At 35.1% G+C, this 19,743-nt stretch overlaps 1 protein-coding gene across 1 annotated transcript in view; it reads left to right on the top strand.

Annotated features, from left to right (window-relative positions):
* The window catches only part of NRDC (nardilysin convertase), a 91,483-nt gene that overhangs the window by 12,229 nt on the left and 59,511 nt on the right, over window positions 1-19,743 (top strand). The window contains 5 exon segments of the mRNA XM_024739337.1: window positions 10,606-10,921; window positions 13,405-13,538; window positions 14,451-14,520; window positions 14,681-14,762; window positions 15,600-15,753. Coding sequence (XP_024595105.1) covers window positions 10,606-10,921; window positions 13,405-13,538; window positions 14,451-14,520; window positions 14,681-14,762; window positions 15,600-15,753 — 756 coding nt within the window.

Here is a 19,743-nt window from a genome sequence, read left to right as displayed (position 1 = left end):
CCTGTTCTAAAATACATCCCAATTTTTTTTGATAAACCAGTATCAGTATTTATAGCTCATTGTTCATACTGAAACATGTAGTCTACTATTGATTACATCTTCTTTCTTGAGCAACTTTGTTGTCTCTAGTATTAAAAACTGCCTTATTTTTAAAGACAGCTTTATTTAGATATAATTCACATACCATACAATTCACCCATTTAAAGTGTGCAACTCCTTAGCTTTTAGTATATTTACAGAGTTGTGCATTCATTACCACAATTTTAGAACATTTTCATTACCTCAGAAAGAAACCCCACACCCCTTGTCAGCCCTCCCCAGTGGTCCAACCTGTACAAGCCCTAGGCAAATGATAATCTATTTTCTGTCTCTCTAATCCCTGTCTGTCTCTCTAGATCTACTTTCTAGATGTCTCTCTACTTTCTGTGCCTCTGTCTATTCTGGACATTTCATATAAGTGGAATCGTATAATATGTCATCTTTTGTGATTGACTACTTTCACTTAATGTTTTCAGGGTTCATCCATATTGTAGCATGTACCAGTACTTCATTTCTTTTATTGCTGACTAATCCATGGTATGGATATATTTTATTTATCCATTCAGTAGTTGATGGATGCTTTTTGGCTATTATGAATAATGCTGCTATGAACATTTATGTATAAGTTTTGCATGGATGTAGGTTTTCATTTATTTCAAGTATATAATAAATAGGAATAGAATTGCTGGATCATATGGAAGCCATTTAACCATTTGAGGATCTTTCAGACTTTTCCAAAGTGATTGTACCATTTTACTTTCCTTCCAGCAGCGTGTGAGAGTTCCAATTTCTCTACATTCTCACCAACATTTGCTACTATCTGTCTTTTTGATTATAGCCATCCTAGAGGGTATAAAGTGGTATCTCATTGTCATTTGCATTTCCCTGATGGCTGATGATGTTAAACATCTTGTTGTGTGTTTACTAGTCATCTGTCATCGTCTTATCTTATACTATGTGTATCTTCTTTGGACAAGTATCTGTTTAAATCCTTTATCCAACTTTACTTTTTTTAATTGAGTAGTAATAATTCTTTATATATTCTAGATATAGGTCTTCTTAGATAAATGATTTGCAAAAATTTTCTCTTGATGGTGTCCTTTGAAGCACAAAAGTTCTAAATTTTTATGATTATTTTTATTGTTGCTTGTGCATCATATCTAAGATGCCTTATTACTATTATTTTTGTTTAGTGCTCTTTGTGATCTAACATGAATTCTACCCTAGTTCTCTGCCAGAGCTTTAAAACTCCTCTAACTATGGTCAAACACATCAATAAATCCATCAATTCAACTGTTATCTTGTATCTTCATTCCTCAATCAGTTTAGAATATAAATTCTTCAGTCCCAGGAAATTTTTCTTGAATTTTTTCCCTAATTTTTCCCCTCTGTTTTCTTTTGAAGCTACTATATAATATAGGAACACTGTTTCAATGAGAGGGACTTTACTATGGTAACACTGTTAGCCTCTTTCTCTACCTCTTCTTCCCCTTCACAGGAGTGGCTTATTTGATTAGTGAGTGCAGTAGAATGACCTTGGGCATGCTCACTCTAACCTTTTCATCTCTCTTTTCATTCCAGCCTGCAGACAGCCAGTATTTTGGCATATTCTTAGCCAGTGCAGTAGACTGAGTGCACGACTAGCTCTGCCTTTTGGGGGGAAATATTTCAGTTCTCGTGGATAACTTCAATTCAGAGAGCGTTAGCAAGCCATTTCCAAACCGCTCTTGAGCTGTGTTCTCCAACCTAACTTTATATCAAGGATAAAGCTGACATTTTGCTCTCAATTTTTCTGTTCCCTCTCTTTTTCTCGTCTGATTCTGAAATCAAGTGGGGAAGAGACGTGCTTTTTAAAAATTGTGGTAAACTGCACATAACAGAATTTACCATTTTAACCATTTTTAAGTGTACTGTTCAGTGGCGTTAAGTATATTCACATTGCTGTGCAACCATCACTATCATCCATCTCTAGAACTTTTTCATCTTAAAATGATGAAACTCTGCACCCATGAAATAATAACTCCCCATTTCCTCCTCCTCCCAGTCCCTGGCAGCTGCCATTCTACTATCTATTTGTGAATTTGACTATTCTAGGAACCTCATGTAAGTTGAATTATACCATGTTTGTCCCTATGTATCTGCTTTATTTCATTTAGCATAATATCTTCAAAATTCATCCATGTTGTGGCATGTGTTAGAATTTCCGTCTTTTTTTTTTTTTTTCCCGTCTTTTTTAAGACTGAATAATATTCCCCCCTGTATGTATATATCACATTTTGTTTATTCATCTGTTGATAGACTTTTGAGGTGTTTCCTCCTTTTAGCTATTGTGAATAATGCTGCTGTGAACACTGGCTTACAAATACTCTTCTAGTCCCTGCTTTAAACTCATTTGGGTATATACCAGGAAGTGGACTTGTTCAATCATTTGAGTCCTTCTAATGTATTAGCGTTGCTGTGTAATAGTCCACCTCAAAATTTAAGTGGCGCAAAGCAACAATGATTTATTATTTTTTTACAATTCTGTGGGATGACCAGGCAATTTTTTTTTTCTTCTTACCTGGGCTCATTTTTGTGGCTATATTCATTTTGTGGGTTGGTTGGAGCTAGAGGGTCTAAGATGGCTTCAATCACATGTCTAAGGCCTTGGTGGCGACAGCTAGAAGGTAGGCTTTCTCTCTGCACATAATATATCCTCATTCATAGTTTAGCTTAAACTTCTTGACATGGCAGCTGAGTCCCCAGAGAGTGAAGGCAGAAGCTGCAGGGCATCTTGAGGCCTAGGCTCTAGGACTTCACGACAAATTATAGGGCAAAGTTTACAAAGCTAGCCCAGATTCAAGGGGTGGGGAGAAATAGACTCCAACTCTTGGGAAGATTGACCAGGTCACTGTGGGGGCCATTGTTAAAATGATCAATTACACCTAATAACCTAATAACTGATCCATAGATGAGGAACCTTGAGAAATAGGGAAGGACTGCCATTAGGGAACAAAAAGGCCTTCTGGTGAGTCTTAAATGGGGTAGCTTGCTGTTATGTTTTAACAAGCAGAGAAGCATGTGGATTTTTTTGATCTTGGTTATTTGCAAGAACTATATTGTACCATGCAGTAAGTTTTTGTTTCTTTTTCTTCTTCTTTTTAAAAATTTTACCTTTGGCTGCTGTGCGCAGGCTTTCTCTAGTTGCGGCAAGCAGGGGCTACTCTTCCTTGTGGTGCGCGGGCTTCTCATTGCGGTGGCTTCTCTTATTGTGGAGCATGGGCTCTAGGTGCTCGGGCTTCAGTACTTGTGGCTCGTGGCCTCTAGAGTGCAGGCTCAGTAGTTGTGGCACACGGGCTTAGTTGCTCTGGGGCATGTGGGATCTTCCTGGACCAGGGATCGAACCCATGTCCCCTGCATTGGCAGGTGGATTCTTAACCACTGCACCACCAGGAAAGTCCCCATCTTTTTCTTCTTTTTTTAAACAAGTTGTATGGTTAGCTTTAAACTAATGCAGCTTGGGTGAGAAGGCTTTACCTGACTCAGGCAGGCCATATCAGCTTTACTATGTGGACTGTTTTAACTTGAGATTTGCAACTGGCCTAGAATTATAGGCAAAACTGGACAGGGATTTAATTTTTAATGGTTTGGTGAGCATAACAATTAATGCTTTTATGGACTTCTTAAACCAGGTCTGCAGCTTTAAACTGCAAAGATGTCTAAAGTTTCAAATGTACTATACAGTAGTTAATGACTAAGGCTCTAGCCTTAAATTGTTAATTCCAGGTCTAGAAAGAGAGTACTAAATCTTTTTAGGTTAAAAGACGGTACTTTGTAATTATGTAACTTGTCACTACCCGTCCCCTGCCCCCCACTATATGGTCTCAAGTATTTTTGGATTTAAATACATGAGCTCTTAACTGCAGTAATTTTAGTGACTGAAAGTGGCTTCACAAAAGGTTGGTTCATTTAATTAAGGAACAAATAAAAATGAGTGGGTGGATACTTTATTATAAAGAAAATAATGCCACATTCTTGATTCTTGGGCTTGGTTTGAAAAATATACTTCAGTCTTTTTTTTTGTCCATGCCATTGCAGTCTGTGGGATCTTAGTTCCCCAACTTGCGCCCGGCAGTGAAAACACCGAGTCTTTTTTTTTTTTGCGGTATGCGGGCCTCTCACTGTTGTGGCCTCTCCCGTTGTGGAGCACAGGCTCTGGATGCGCAGGCTCAGTGGCCATGGCTCACGGGCCTAGCCGCTCCGCGGCATGTGGGATCTTCCCAGATCGGGGCACAAACCCGTGTCCCCTGCATCGGCAGGCAGACTCTCAACCACTGCGCCACTAGGGAAGCCCAAACACCGAGTCTTAACCACTGAACTGCCAGGGAATTTCCCTACTTCAGTCTTTATAGTCAGTACAGGAGCAGTGTGAGGATGAAATCAAATAAAGGTAGACAAGTTGAATAAGCTAGAGGGAGAGAGGTTTTCTTAGACATCTTAGTAGAGCCCTACCCCTCCAAAAATTTACACACACACACACACACACACACATGAATAATTGAGACTGCATGGTTTGGGGGGAGGTAATGACGAGTTATATAATTACAAAGTTAGCCCCCCAAGTACCCTTTTTTGACCTATAATGATTTAGCATAGTCTAGGTCTAAAAATAGCAATTTAAGATAGAACCTGAGTCGCTAATGGTTTTCTCTCTGTATATGGAAATGAGGTCTTGAAGGCTATATAGTATACTGTGGTATGGCTATGAGATAATGTATTTGCATATTTTTCTATATATGGACATTTGGATGATTTCCAATTTTTCTCTACCACAAATGTTGCTGCAGTGAACATTGTTGACATATATTTGTGCATGTGTATGAACATTTCTATAAGATATATAGAAATGAAATCACTGGGTTGAAACGTATGCAGAGTTTACATTTTTAAGAAAATAGGTATGGCCATATTCTCCTACAAAAATACTGTACCTACTGAGATTCATAAGCAAGTGTGTGAGAACACCCTGTTCCCTTGTCAGTATTGGATAGCAATACAAATTTAGCTAATTTGCTGGATGAAAAATATTTTGTTGTTTTCAGTTGATTATCTTTGATTTGTGCTAAGGTTCAGCATCATTTCATTTATTAGACATCTTGTATCTCTTCTTGAAATGTTTGGATATATTTTTAAACCTATTTTTATTAGTTTTTGTTTTTTGCTCTTATTGATTTGAAGGGACTTGTGTATATTGTTATTCTTTTCTCTCAATATGTACTATTCTCTTTGATTTAGTTTATGATGTTTTGTTTTAGAAAAGTTTTAAATTAGAATATAGTGAAATCTTTCCTCCCCCCCCCCCACTGCCCTTTATAGCTTCTGGATTTTGTATCTTGTTTAGCATAAATTTTCTTCATACCAATATTATAGCAATATTTTCTCATAAATACTTTTAAGACATTTTTTTTCTTTTAGCTCTGTAAGCTATGTGAATTTATATGTGTTAGGTGAAAGATAGAGATGGCTATTTTATCTCCCTAAATGAATTATCTATTGTTTCAACATCATTTATTGAATTATAATAAAGTATTGCAACAATATTATAAACATTGCTCTGTTTCTAGAACCTGTTTTCTTAAATTGATCTGTAGGTGTTCCTGTTCCAGTATACTCTTTAATTTTAATTGCTTTAAAATATTTATTTTTATAATTGGTAAGGCAGTTCCCCCTCACGTTTTCCCTTTTCAAAATGTTCTTGGCATTTTTGGGGTTTTTTTTTGTCCATATGAATTTTAGAATCAGTATGCCAAGTTACACACACACACACACACACACACACACACACACACACACTTACTGGGATTTTAAAATTGGAATTGCCTTGAATTTATAGATTAATTTGGGGGAAGAATTTATATCTTTGTAATATTGAAGTTCCCATTGCAATGACATGGTATGACTAGTTACGTCTGTTATTTTCTCCTGTAAAATTTTCTAGTTTTCCTCATGTTGGATGAGGAACAGAATGGCTTCTGGTGCCATGCTACTTGGGTTCAATCCCTGCTAAGCTTGGGCAAATAAAAATCCTTTATTTTGTGTGTGTGTGTGTGTGTGTGTGTGTGTGTGTGTGTGTGTGCTTTAGTTTCCTCATCCATAAAATGGGAATAATAACTCATTAGGGTTATTATGAAGATTAAATGGGTTAAGACATATAAGTTAATACACTTAAAATGTAAGGTGTTATTATTAGATATATATTTATAGTTTCTTTTGCTTTTGTGAATAGGATCTTTTATTTAAATCTCATTTTAATTGGTTACTTTTGGTATATAGGAAATTCATGATTTTCGTTCATGGTTCTTGATTTGGATGCTTTGCTGAACTCTTCATACTATACTAATATATATATATATTTTAAATTCTCTTGCATTCTCTTGGTAATTGTATATTTTTGCAATGAATTGTTTTAGCTTTCAGTATCTTTGCTGTATAAATGTATTTTATTTATTTATATTGTGGATCTATTTTCATTTGCTAGGACTTCTAATACAGTGCTGAATAGAAGTGATGATGGAGAGCATTTTGTCCATAACTATCTTTAAATGGATTTGATGATTTTGTAGAAGTTAACTCTCTGTAAAGCTAAGGGGTATGTGTGTGTGTGTGTGTGTGTGTGTGTGTGTGTTCTTAATTTGTTATGGAGTGGGTTTTGGATTTTCATTAAATTATTTTTATTATACAAATAAGTGATTGTATTTTTATTACAAAAGATTGAAAAATATGTAGAAATTATCGAGTAAAGCATGAAAGTTCTTGTATCTTGCTCTACTTTTATTCCTCTCTCCAGATGTATATATTATTGTTACATTTGGTTTGTATCCTTTTAGTTCTTTTGCTATACCTTTATGTACATTTAGTGTGTATATGTGTACACATAATTTTATTTATTTTATAAAACTACTTGATATTTTGTTTCATTTAGCAGATATTAAGTATCTATCATGTATCAGGTCCCCTTTAGGCATTAACATTCTTTTGTTCATTCAACAAATATTTCTTAAATGTTTCCTAAGTGCCAGGCAATGTCTTAGGTGCTGGGAATATAGCTATGAAGAAAAAGAAAAGCCCTGCCCTCAGAGCTAACTTTCTAAAGGTGCAGACAGAAAAGTTTTTAAAAACCCCAAAAAACTAAAAAACAAAAACAAGTGATGATAAATAGTGTGAAAAAAGTTAAAACAGGATAAAAGAGGATAGGGATGGACTGGGGTGCAATATTAGTACGTCAGAGAAAGCGTGTTTGAAAAGGGGACATTTTAGCAAAGACTTGAAAGAGATGGAGCAGTTGTTCAAGAAAGAACAATAACGTTTTGGTCAGAGCAAAGAGAATGAGGGAGGAGTAGGAAAGAAGTTTGGAGAAGTGGTGGGGCGCCAGATTATGTGGAGCTTTCTAAGCCCTGGTAAGGATTTTGGATTTTATTCCAAGTATGATGGGAAGCCATTGATGGATTTTGAAAAGAGAAATGGCCTTGTATTAGTTTGTTAGGGCTGCCATAGCAGAATACCAAAGTGACTTAAACTACAGAAATTTATTTTCTTACAATTCTGGAGGTTAGAAGTCCAAGATAAAGCTGTCAGTAGGTTTGGTTTCTTCTGAGGCCTCTCCCTTTGGCTTGCAGTTGACGGTCTTCTTGCTGTCTCCCCATCTGCTCTTTGATTTGTGTGTGGGCATGTCCAGTGTCTGTGTGTCCAGATTTCCTCCTCTTAATCAGGACACCAGTCAGATTAGACTAGGGCCCACCCTAATGGCCTCATTTTAACTTAATCACATCTTTAAAGACCTTATTTCTAAATACAGTCACATTCTGAGGTTAAGACTTTTTACATAAGACTTTTGGAGGAACACAAGTTAGCCCATAATACACCTGATCTGCTTTCTTCAGGCTGCTAAGGATAGACTTCAGGTATGTGTGTGGGGTGGGAGTGGGTAGTGTAGGCTTTTTTTCAGACTTTCTTGGGAAGAACTAATACCTTGTCATGTTCTCTTTTCTATTTTCTCCATTAATCTGATTAAATTCACATGTTGTTTTCTAATAATTTCTAAAAACTTCTGATCTGCGTAATGGCATCCTTTTCTTTCTTTTATTGAAGTATAGTTGATTTACATTAATGTGTAAGTTTCAGGTATACAGCAAAGTGATTCAGTTATACATATATAAATATAATATATTTTTCAGATTCTTTTTCATTACTATAAGATATTGAATATAGTTCCCTTTGCTATACATAAATCTTTGTTGTTTATCTATTTTATATATAGTGGTGTGTATCTTTTAATCCCATACTACTAACTTATTTCTCCCCACCCTCCCTTTCCTCTTTGGTAACCGTAAGTTTGTTTTTTACGTCTGTGAGTCTGTTTCTGTTTTGTAAATAAATTCATTTGTATTAGATTCCACATATAAGTGATATAATATTTGTCTTTCTCTCCCTGACTTACTTCACTCAGTATGGTAATCTCTAGGTCCATCCATGTTGCTGCAGATGGCAGTATTTCATTCTTTTTTTATGGCTAAGTAATATTTCACTGTGTGTGTGTGTATGTGTGCATGTGTGTGTAACATCTTCTTTATCCATTCATCTGTTGATGGACACTTAGGTTGCTTCCATGTCTTGGCTATTATAAATAGCACTGCTGTGAACATTGGTGTGCATGTATCTTTTCAAATTAGAGTTTTCATTTTTTCTGGATATATGCCCAGGAGTAGGATTGCTGGATCATATGGTAACTCTGTTTTTAGTTTTTTTAAGGAACCTTCATACTATTTTCCATAGTGGCTGCACCAATTTACATTCCCACCAACAGTGTAGGAGGGTTCCTTTTTCTCCACACCCTCTCTAGCATTTATTGTTTGTAGACTTTTTGATGATGGCTATTCTGACTGGTGTGAGATGGTACCTCATTGTAGCTTTGATTTGCATTTCTCTAATAATTAGTGATATTGAGCATCTTTTCATGTATCTCTTGGCCACCTGTACGTTTTCTTTGGAGAAATGTCTATTTAGGTCTTCTGACCATTTTTTGATTGAGTTGTTTGTTTTTTTGATATTGAGTTATATGAGCTGTTTGTACATTTTGGAAATTAACCCCTTGTTGGTTGTATCATTTGCAGCTATTTTCTTCCATTCTGTAGGTTGTCTTTTTGTCTTGTTTATGGTTTCCTATGCTAACATTTTCAAAGTCTGTTGTGATTTTGTTCTCAAACAAAGCCAAAACAAAAAATAACCATAACTTTTTTTTTTTTTTTTGCGGTACGCGGGCCTCTCACTGCTGTGGCCTCTCCCATTGCAGAGCATAGGCTCCGGACGCACAGGCTCAGCGGCCATGGCTCATGGGCCTAGCCGCTCCGTGGCATGTGGGATCTTCCCGGACCGGGGCACGAACCCGTGTCCCCTGCATCAGCAGGCGGACTCTCAACCACTGTGCCACCAGGGAAGCCCGCTGTTTTTTAAATGTGATTTTTGATATGGGAAGGAGATAAATCCATGTGTTTTGTCTTCCATCTTGACTCATAGGCTCCTTTTCTTGTTGCATGTTATTTTTTATAGTTTCTGCTAGAAAACTTTTTTTTTTTTCCCATCTTCAATGCTCAGGTTAAGTGTACCTTATCTCAGAAGCCTTCCCTGACTGCTTCCTTCTTTCTAACATCCTGTGTTTACCTCTGTCATTCTGTATTGTACTGGCTTTATTGTATTGTACTAGACAGTGAGTGCCTGAGGATGAATAATGTGATTTTATTCTCTTTACCCTTAATGTATCTTATACACTTCAGGCTGCTAAGTTTATGTTTATTGACTAACACACTGAAGAATGAGTATAAATGCGAGAAGTTTGTCATAGGTACTCGGTCATCAAACTGGCACAACAGTTTTACTAATTAGGATAGTCATGATTGCAGCAGTGCTACTAGTCTATGGGATTTACTTTTCTTAGAGATGTAGCCATTTTCTTAGTTCATAAAAGCATCTTTGGAGACTGGTATAAAATATCAAACACATTGTACCAAAAGGAATCAACAGAGTTTAAATATAATGAGATTTTGATTCAATATTTAAGCTGATATGACTGCTCTGTATATTGAGTGATATGTCTCTTTTAGGGTAGGTCTTCTGGTATGGTAGAATGTTTATTAAATACTTATAAGCTAAAAAAAAATAGTAAGGGAGGCTGGGTGGTGGGTTTGTTGTCTATGTTTAACTTCTAAAATTTAGTTTTTGAATAGGTAAATATATTTTCATAGTTCAAAATTAAAAATACAAACAGGGTAGATTCCCTGTATTTAGAAAATACAAACAGGGAAGCATCTCTCTCATCCTTTCCCTGTAGATACTTGGAAACTGATAAGCTTTTGAGGTTCTCCTCACAATCAACCAGTTTTCATTAGTTTAAAAATAGTGTTGGGTGTGTGTGTGTGTGTGTACTTGGATTTTTAAAATAATTCTGCTAAGCTGATCACTTGCGTTGGTGTAGTATAATGAATGGCTGACTCAAATGTTTTGTGATTTTTCTTTTCTTTTCTTTTTTTTTAGATACATCAAATTACGAAATGGCTTGCAGGCACTTTTGATTTCAGACCTAAGTAATGTGGAAGGTAAAATGGGTGATGCAACAGATGATGAAGAGGAAGAAGAAGAGGAGGAAGAAGAAGAAGATGATGATGACGACGACGATGATGATGAAGATTCTGGAGCGGAAATAGAAGATGATGATGAAGAGGGTTTTGATGATGAAGATGAGTTTGATGATGATGATGAACATGATGATGATGATCTTGATACTGAGGATAATGAATTGGAAGAATTAGAAGAGAGGGCAGAAGCTAGAAAGAAAACCACCGAAAAACAGGTGTGAATCATGTCTGTTATATCTTTTTCTAATTTTGGAATTCTTTGGGATAAGTTCCAAACTTACGTTTATCTCTTAATGGCCAAAAGGAAATATATATCTTTTGATCTTAGTAAAGGTATATTTATTCTGTATAAAGAGTACATTTAAAAAAATGTTTTGCTCTAATTTTAAAAGTGACAAATGCTTATTATAGACGCTAATGGAAAATAAAGAAAAACAAAAATATAAAAGTTGCCCATAACCATAACTCTCAGAGGTAATCACTGGTAGTATTTGACTGCGTTATATGTTTTAAAAACAAATGCCTGGAGGTGAGGATCCGCATAATTCTTAGCCTGGGATAGAGGAATAAGAGAGAGTATCATTCTTGGAGAGACTGGAAAAAGCATAAGAAAAGAACAAGGCTAGTATAGAGTCCTCACCTGGGCCTAGGGTTCTAAGAGTCCTCATATGGGTAATTTCTGTCTGGGTAATTTCTGTCTTGGTAATTGAATGTGATTTATCTCTTTTTATGAGGAAGCACCAGAGGTCTGAATAAATAATAAGTAAATTGGAAGAAATGAAATAGAAATGGGGAGTTGAGCTTAGTTAGTGAAACATATAATGACAATAGGTGAATAGATAAGTAGGGCTTGATAGAGATAATTTTCCTCTCTGGATATTTTTTTAAGAATGCTTCCATTTTGCAGTAGGAAATACCTATATTGGAGGATAATATTTTAGAGCTATTATAGTGGAATTGATCAGCAAATGTTTGTTAAAGCTAGTATCTTGAATATTGATAATGCATTCAACATGGTACAGTCCTCAAAGAATGAATTAAAGTTCAGATTATTAACACTAAAATCTAAAGGTCATATGTATAATACTATAAAGTCAGCTCTCCAAGTGTGAAGATGTGAGATTTAAGTAGCAGATATGGCCTAAATAAATTCTTTGATAGATACTCTTCCTGGAAAAAAATATTTTGTTTTTAAAGAAGATTGTGGCAATTCTTTCACTGAGGTGTTAGAGGGATTGAGTCATGTTTAAAGAAGCTATTTGCCCTTGCTATTCAGATTGTGAGTGATGCCTGTTTTGGGAGAGCAAGATAGGTCAAGTGGTTTTAGTTTGGAAAGCTTTAGGGATGAAAACCAAAACACTGGGGGGGAAAAAAAAATATATATATATATATGCTACCTGATAGTCTATACTAAAGTCTTTGTAAGTAAATTGGGAATTAATAAGTTCACTTTTAATTTAAAATAGATCTAGTAATTCCAAATAGAGGAATAATAGAAGGGAAGAAATGATAAAAGTCAGAAATGGAAAGAACATTGACAGTCAGGAAACCTGAATTCTAATTCTGAGTCTGTCACTATCTTTCTGAATGATCTTAGGCCTTTTCATTTTCTCATTTTTTTCTCATTTCTAAAACAAGAGAATTAGGTTACATAAATTTTTTTTTTTTTTTAGGTTACATAAATTTTAAAGTCCATTTTAGCTCCAAAACTTACTGTGTTATAACTTCATAACTGAATATTCCTTGTCTTTAAGTTTCTTTCTATATGTCTGTCTGTCTATTTGTAGCTTTTCCTGTGTTTTGGACTTCTGTATACCTTCTATCAACTGATGAGCAAAACTCTAGGATTAAATTAAGAATTGTTTTGACAGCCAATTTTATTGTCAAGATATAATAAAATGTCTTAGATTTATACAGAAATTGTGAACGTCTTTGACAAATGAATATGTGCATCCAGTATTTTGGGTACCCCTTTTTATCTTGCTTAAGTGCATCAAACTCCAAATGTTACCTTGTCTAGAAGCAGTAAGGTCACATTCTAGAGATCATTTAAAAAATGGTTTAGATGCTGCCTTTCTTTTCTGAGAACTTGGTATGATATATTCCCTCATATGATATTGATAGCTGATTCTCTGGATATTAGAAAGGAATGGAGGAACCTAATGCAATTTGAAGAAGAGATCGAATTGTTTAGAGTCAGATGCAGTGGGTACACGAGTGAAAGGCTTTCCTTTGATCCCATGATCTGGGAAAATGATTTGTATTCATTGAATGAATAAATGCCTACAAAAGGGAAATAACGTAGATAGTCTAGGTAAGAGGTGGCTTAAGAGTAGTATAGGGTTTGCAGCGGTTTTATGATTTTTTGTTTGAAAAATGTGAAATGTGTTCAAGATAAATATGTGAATTTATAAGGGTAGTGGGAAGAAAAAATTTTGAGGTTTTTGGAGAACTTTTACCTAATTAGCAAGTTAAGTACTCTTTTGAGTTATCATTTTTATCCCCTCTATTTTCTTCCTCTCAAAAGGAAATTGTTCTTAATCTGAAAGCTTTGATAAATTAACAAGATTGGAATTTAAGTATGATATATGCTGAATTATGATTTGTTTAGGCGTTTCTTAAGTCAATTCTCAAGTATGAATTTTTCAAGTATGAATTTCTTGGGTAGATAATTCTCAAGTATGAATTTCTTTTCTAGCAATTGCAGAGCCTGTTTTTGCTGTTGTCAAAGCTGACTGATAGACTGTGGTTTAAGTCAACTTATACAAAAATGTCTTCAACCCTGCTGGTCGAGACAAGAAAACTTTATGGGGTAGTTGGAGCTGAAAGCAGGTTAGGCATCTATTAAACATCACAGAACAGGTTAGACTGTGCCTTAAAGAAGTGGATATTCCCTCATGTTGTAACTGAGTTTATGTGCCTAAGTCTTAAGTATGGGATTTATGGTATCAAGTGAGACTATTTGGTTCTTCCAAAAACGTACTTTTTTTTTTTTTCTCCTCTGACACATGGTTAGACTTTATACCAGGTGTATGCTATTTTTTAAAAGCCCTCTAAGAGGATAACCATTTATCAAAACAGTCTTGTGTCATCGAATCTGTTAGCCCTTTAAAATTGACATTTGTAAAATTTGGGAAAGTTAATAATTCAACTTTCTATCCTCAAGGATTCAAATTGACTATTTTTCTCTCCCCTTTTGTATCTTTTAACTTATAATGATATAATGGTATGCCCTGATCATTTTAAATGCAGAATTTGGTATGCCTCCTGACCATCTATTTTGTTGGAAACTGATTTTCCCAAGGTATTGCGAGAATATCAACCAATAAGTATTTTATATATCTTCAATAAGAAGTGAAGAACTAAAAAGCCTCTTTAAAGTTTAGTTCTGTAGTTTTTTAATAGTTAAAGATTTTCTTTCTTAGCCATTTATTTATTTTCTTTGTTAGATGTTTTCCTGACTTGTTATTTTATGCCCTGTTTTAATAAAAACAAGATTTTCTGAGTAACATATTGAGAAGTTTCCATCTAGTAACTGAGTTACTGAACACAGAGAGCCTTTAATTGCTTAGAGATCTTTAGACAGAATCTACTCAGGTATATTACTTCTGCAGATTTCTGAAATCTGATAAATCAGGAAACAAACTTGGTCCAGAACTTTGAAATGCTGGCACAATATAATACTTGGGTGGGCTGGCCAGTCCCCCTTCGCTTTTTTCTGTCTGTTTCTGCTTTTTTCCTTAGGTCTGCACCTCTTCAGCATTTGGCAGGATGGCAAGAGGAGGAGCAGCAGGGTGAAACTGACACAGTTCTGGTGAGTTTCACTTTGCTGCTCCTCCTGATTCTCAGGGAAAGAATTTTGTTACTTTCTATTGGAAGAAGTCCATCTCCAAGTGAATCTTTAAAATGAGATGATAATATTATTCCTTTAGGATTGACTCACTGTTTATTTGTATGTGTTCTACTTACTCCAGTCTGCAGCGGCTCTTTGTGTTGGAGTTGGGAGTTTTGCTGATCCAGATGACCTGCCAGGGCTGGCACACTTTTTGGAGCACAGTAAGATCTTTGTAAAATATCATTCCCGGGTGTGTTTTTCCCTCTAAATTTGAATGAAATGATTTCAAAGATAAGTAACTGGTTTGGTAGAATTATAATTTGTTTAATAAGAGAAAAACTAAGAAAAAATGTTAGTGGATATCATAGGGGAAGACTTAATTTTAATCTCCTTGAGTGTACTTATTTTGAAGATTAGAGTGAAACCACTTAGAAAACTATTTTAAAATGTAGGTTTTATTATTCAGGTACAGGAAGCCTAACAAATCAGGAGAAAATTGCTAACCTCTAGGAATTTAGGCTGTAGCCTTGGGAGGGGCAGTCTCTTCCAGGGCTGGCAAGGCCTCAGGATGTCAAAGCATCAGAAATACAGAAAATAAAAAGGCATGATTAATATCAAAATAAAACAGAAAATCTTCAGTTTAATTATGAATGTACCCAAGTAAAACCTTTGTGAATGCTATACAGTTATGATACTTAAATTACTCATTTTTTTGTGTTCTGGTTTTCTAAGCTATTCAATACTTGAGGATAAACTTCTCATGAGATTTTACAGTAGAAATTAATCTGCTTATATGTCTGTGTTTACATTTTAACCTTTTCACAAATAAATTATGTATTTCTTTCATTAAAAATAAAATGTTTAGGCTTTGAGAATAAAAGTAATATATGAACGTTATAGAAAATTACAAAAACAGAAGTGTAATGAAAGTATTATCCAGACGTAACCATTGTTCATGACATATTTTCTTTTTTTTTTTCTGCATATGAGAAATTTCATCCTTGTTAATAAAAACATTGTATCTTTGTGTTATGTGACTTTGTGTTCTTTCCACTTAGTGGTATTCATGGGTAGTTTGAAATATCCAGATGAGAATGGGTTTGACGCCTTCCTGAAGAAACATGGGGGTAGTGATAATGCTTCAACTGATTGTGAACGTACAGTCTTTCAGTTTGATGTCCAGAGGAAGTACTTCAAAGAAGCCCTGGATAGGTAATTAATTCAAAATGTATTTTTATTTTGATTATCTAATGCCACCTTACAATTGGAAATATTGGTCATTGTTCTATGGTATTTCTTTTCGAGCAGTGTTCTACTTCTGTAGAATTGTCACAATACTTTATTTGGAGAAAAGAGCAAATTATAAATATGCCTTGGCTCTTGTTTTGTAATCCTTAGTCTTTGTTTTAAAGATTAAACTGAAGCCCTTTAAACACCTTTTGAGTTTTGTACATAACATAGTCTCTATTGACTCATTATTGCAATTGTTATTTTCTAATTTAGTAGAAAATATGGAAAAACAGAGAAGCAAAAAGAGATAAGATTGCTCCCAATTTCATAATCTAGAGTTAACTGTGGTTGATATTTTGGAATATAGCTATCTATACTCGTAATGTATATGGGATCAGCCTGTTCATATCTTTTCATATTTTTAAACAAGGTATATCACTTTTACATATAATTTTATAATTTATAAAGCATGATTTTAAGTGATTGTTTATGATTCATATTATATAGAAGTACCGTAATCTGTTATTGGACTGTTGAATTGTTTCCAGTTTTCTAGTATTGTAATGCTATGATGAATATCCTAATCTTTGTGTACATCCTTAATTATTTCTTTTAGTTAAGTTCTAAGGAGTGAAATTTCTGTCTATTTTCATGAATATTTTTAAAGCTTTTTTTAAAAGAACTTTTGACACTCACTGCAAAATTGTCTTCTAGAAAGTTTATGTCAGGGCATTAGTAGAGCTTTGCTATCACAAGGTTGTAAACCAAAGCCTATGCTGGAAAAAAAGGAGTCACTTTATACCAAAATCTAGATAAATATAAGATTGAAATATAAAAAAAAGAAATCTCAAGTTTGACCAGTATAATATAAGCCCTGAGGGCAGAAATTTTGGACTATTTTTTGTTGATATATCTCCAGCATCAAGAATTTGGCAGATACTTGATATTTCTTGAATGAATTAACACAGTTTTTCTTTAATAGAAAAAAATGCCATAAAATCAAAACAGAAATGGCAAAAAAAAATCTCAAAACATGACAAAGGTCCAGTTTTCTTAAAGAAATTGTCTCATCCCTTAAGAGATTAATTTGACACTGAGAAAACTTTTAGGTAAATTCCTGTAAGTTGAAAGTATATACCATTATTTTCAATGAAATAAATATTTTATGTGTTCTTCTTTTCTTTTTCTTTCTTTCTTTTTTTTTTTTGCGGTACACGGGCCTCTCACTGTTGTGGCCTCTCCCGTTGCGGAGCACAGGCTCCGGACGCGCAGGCTCAGCGGCCATGGCTCACGGGCCCAGCCTCTCCGTGGCATGTGGGATCTTCCCGGACCGGGGCACGAACCCTTGTCCCCCGCATAGGCAGGCAGACTCTCAACCACTGCGCCACCAGGGAAGCCCCTTTATGTGTTCTTGAACCCCCAAATTAACAACTTTTTTTCCTAAAACAATGCCAAAATTCCATTAAAATTGATACAATTACTTTGATGACAATATTTATAATAGGATACAACCTGGTGGTTTTTCTTCATTAATCTAAAATATGGCTGTCTACTTGCATTCAGTGAACTAGTTTATAGCTCTTTTTAAATCATATACTTAAGGACATGCTTATAGCACATATATTTGATCTCAGTGTTTCTCTAATTAAACATTTAATTCCCAAATAACAAATGAAAGAATAGAGACAAGAGAAATTAACAAAGGCAATGCAAATGATACCCAAATTTATCTTTTCTATAAACTTAGAAAATTAGGAATACTCTGGGACTTCCCTGGCCGTCCAGTGGTTAAGACTCCACGCTTCCACTTCAGGGGGTGCAGATTCAATCCCTGGTTGGGGAACTAAGATCCCACATGCCACATGGCCAAAAAGAAAAAGCCATGAGAAAATTAGGAATACTTTTAGGATGACTGCATGTTTGCTCTTGTTTCAAAGTTTTCAGCTTCTAAGTTTCACAACATCGAAACAGGTCTTTATGTGTGAAGAAAGCTTAAGCAGTAGACAAGTTGAATTCTCATGACTTTATATTTGGTTATATCCAGATATAAAGAAGGAAAAAATCCACTTCATTGGAAAAAAGAATAGGCAAGGGATATGTTGAATAAATTCTGACCACCTCAGAGATGATGAAACTTGGTATAAAGTCTAGTTAAAGAACTTGTTTCATTTCTTCTTAAGAAATTCTATGTATTTGAAATCTAAGGACTACTTCAGGAAATCAAAAGATATTTACACATTTATTATGGATTATTTCTACTTAAAAGAAAAAGAACCTATCAGAATTAATAAGAAGAATGCTACTGCTTAATAGGAGAAATAAATAAGGATATCAAACCATGAATTCATGCCATAAATGGTAGATAGTGGTAGAGCATTAAGCATTGCCTATACTATAGTAAATATGAAAATATTACACTTCTACAGTTAGTAAGGAATAAAAAGTCTTTGGATCATTTTCAAAGGACTCATATAGCGTGGATTAAGTGCCAGTATTTTTTAATAAGTCAGTAAAATCCAATTCCTTCACAGGTCACATTGTTTATCAGTATCTTGAATCATTTAAATAAAAAGTTGAGGAGATGACTGAATTTTTACTCTAGTATGTAAATGAGAATGGAAGCTGCTTTTGCCCTGTTGGCATTTGCTAATTTCAGTAAATTTGAACTTTGGTTTATCAGTATTTCAGGGCAAGAGCAAGAATTATCAAAGCCCAGGATGTTCATATGGTGGGATGTCTAACAGGATGCCCTTCTCATGATAAACTGGGACTCCAGAAGGCATCACCCTCAGGTTGAAGAAATGGATTAGCCATTCTGAGGAATTACAGCCTGCTTTCAAAATGCCTGAGTTGTCTAGCAAACCTTAAGCCTTGATTGTGATTTAACATGGTCCAGAGCTGGTAGTGTTCTCTGATGCCCAAGAGAAGCAAACACAAATCCTCTCAAAAGGAAAATACCTTTATTTTATGCTTTACATTACTCCTATAAACAGTTTTTCAAGTAGAGTGACCAGCATTCAGTCACACATAAGCAGGCACACAACAAAACAAGAGAACATGAATGAGAACAGAAAACAGAAAAAGACTTTTAATGCCTTAGAAATCTTAGAGATTGGAATGTACGATTACAAAAACGATTCAATTTTAAAGAAATAAGGGACAAGTTTGAATACAGTTGCAGGGCATAGGAAACTATAAAATGTGACCTATGGGATTTGAAATATAAAAAAAGAAAGAGCATTTTGAACTGAGACATGATAATTGAAATTGAAACCCAATGGACAAGTGTAAGAAAAGAGTGGCTATAGATGAAGATAGAATTTGTGAATTGGAAGATAGACCAAAAGAAATCCCTAATACAGTATGAAGAGAAAAAAGATGAAAGGTACAGAAAAAAAGGAAAAGGGGCATAGTGGATAGAGTGAAAATGTCAAATATGTATTTACCTGGAGTCCTAGAAGGAGAGGAGAGAAAGATAGAGTAGACAAAATACTTGAAGGTTTGATCACTGGAAAATTTCCAGAACATCAAATCAGACGTTAAAGAAGTTTAACTAATTCCAAAAGTGTATATTAAAAGACATCCACATATAGAAAGATATAGTGACTACAGAAAACCAAATACAGAAAATCTTTGCAAGATGGAAGGGCAGAACTCCTTCAAAGTCATATTAGTCTGATGGATGACTTTTCACCAGCAGTAGTGGAAGGTAAAAGATAGTGGGGGGCTTCCCTGGTGGCGCAGTGGTTGAGAGTCCGCCTGCCGATGCAGGGGACACGGATTCGTGCCCCGGTCCGGTAAGTTCCCACATGCCGTGGAGCGGCTAGGCCCGTGAGCCATGGCCGCTGAGCCTGCGTGTCCAGAGCCTGCACTTCTGGAGCCTGCGCTCCGCAACAGGAGAGGCCACAACAGTGAGAGGCCCGCGTAACGCAAAAAAAAAAAAAAAAAAAAAAATAGGGGGAAATGTGTAAA

The sequence above is a fragment of the Neophocaena asiaeorientalis genome, unplaced genomic scaffold, assembly GCF_003031525.2.
Source record: "Neophocaena asiaeorientalis asiaeorientalis breed wild unplaced genomic scaffold, Neophocaena_asiaeorientalis_V1.1 scaffold138, whole genome shotgun sequence".
Taxonomy (NCBI): Eukaryota; Metazoa; Chordata; class Mammalia; order Artiodactyla; family Phocoenidae; genus Neophocaena; species Neophocaena asiaeorientalis.
This window is presented reverse-complemented; position numbering and strand designations above follow the sequence as displayed.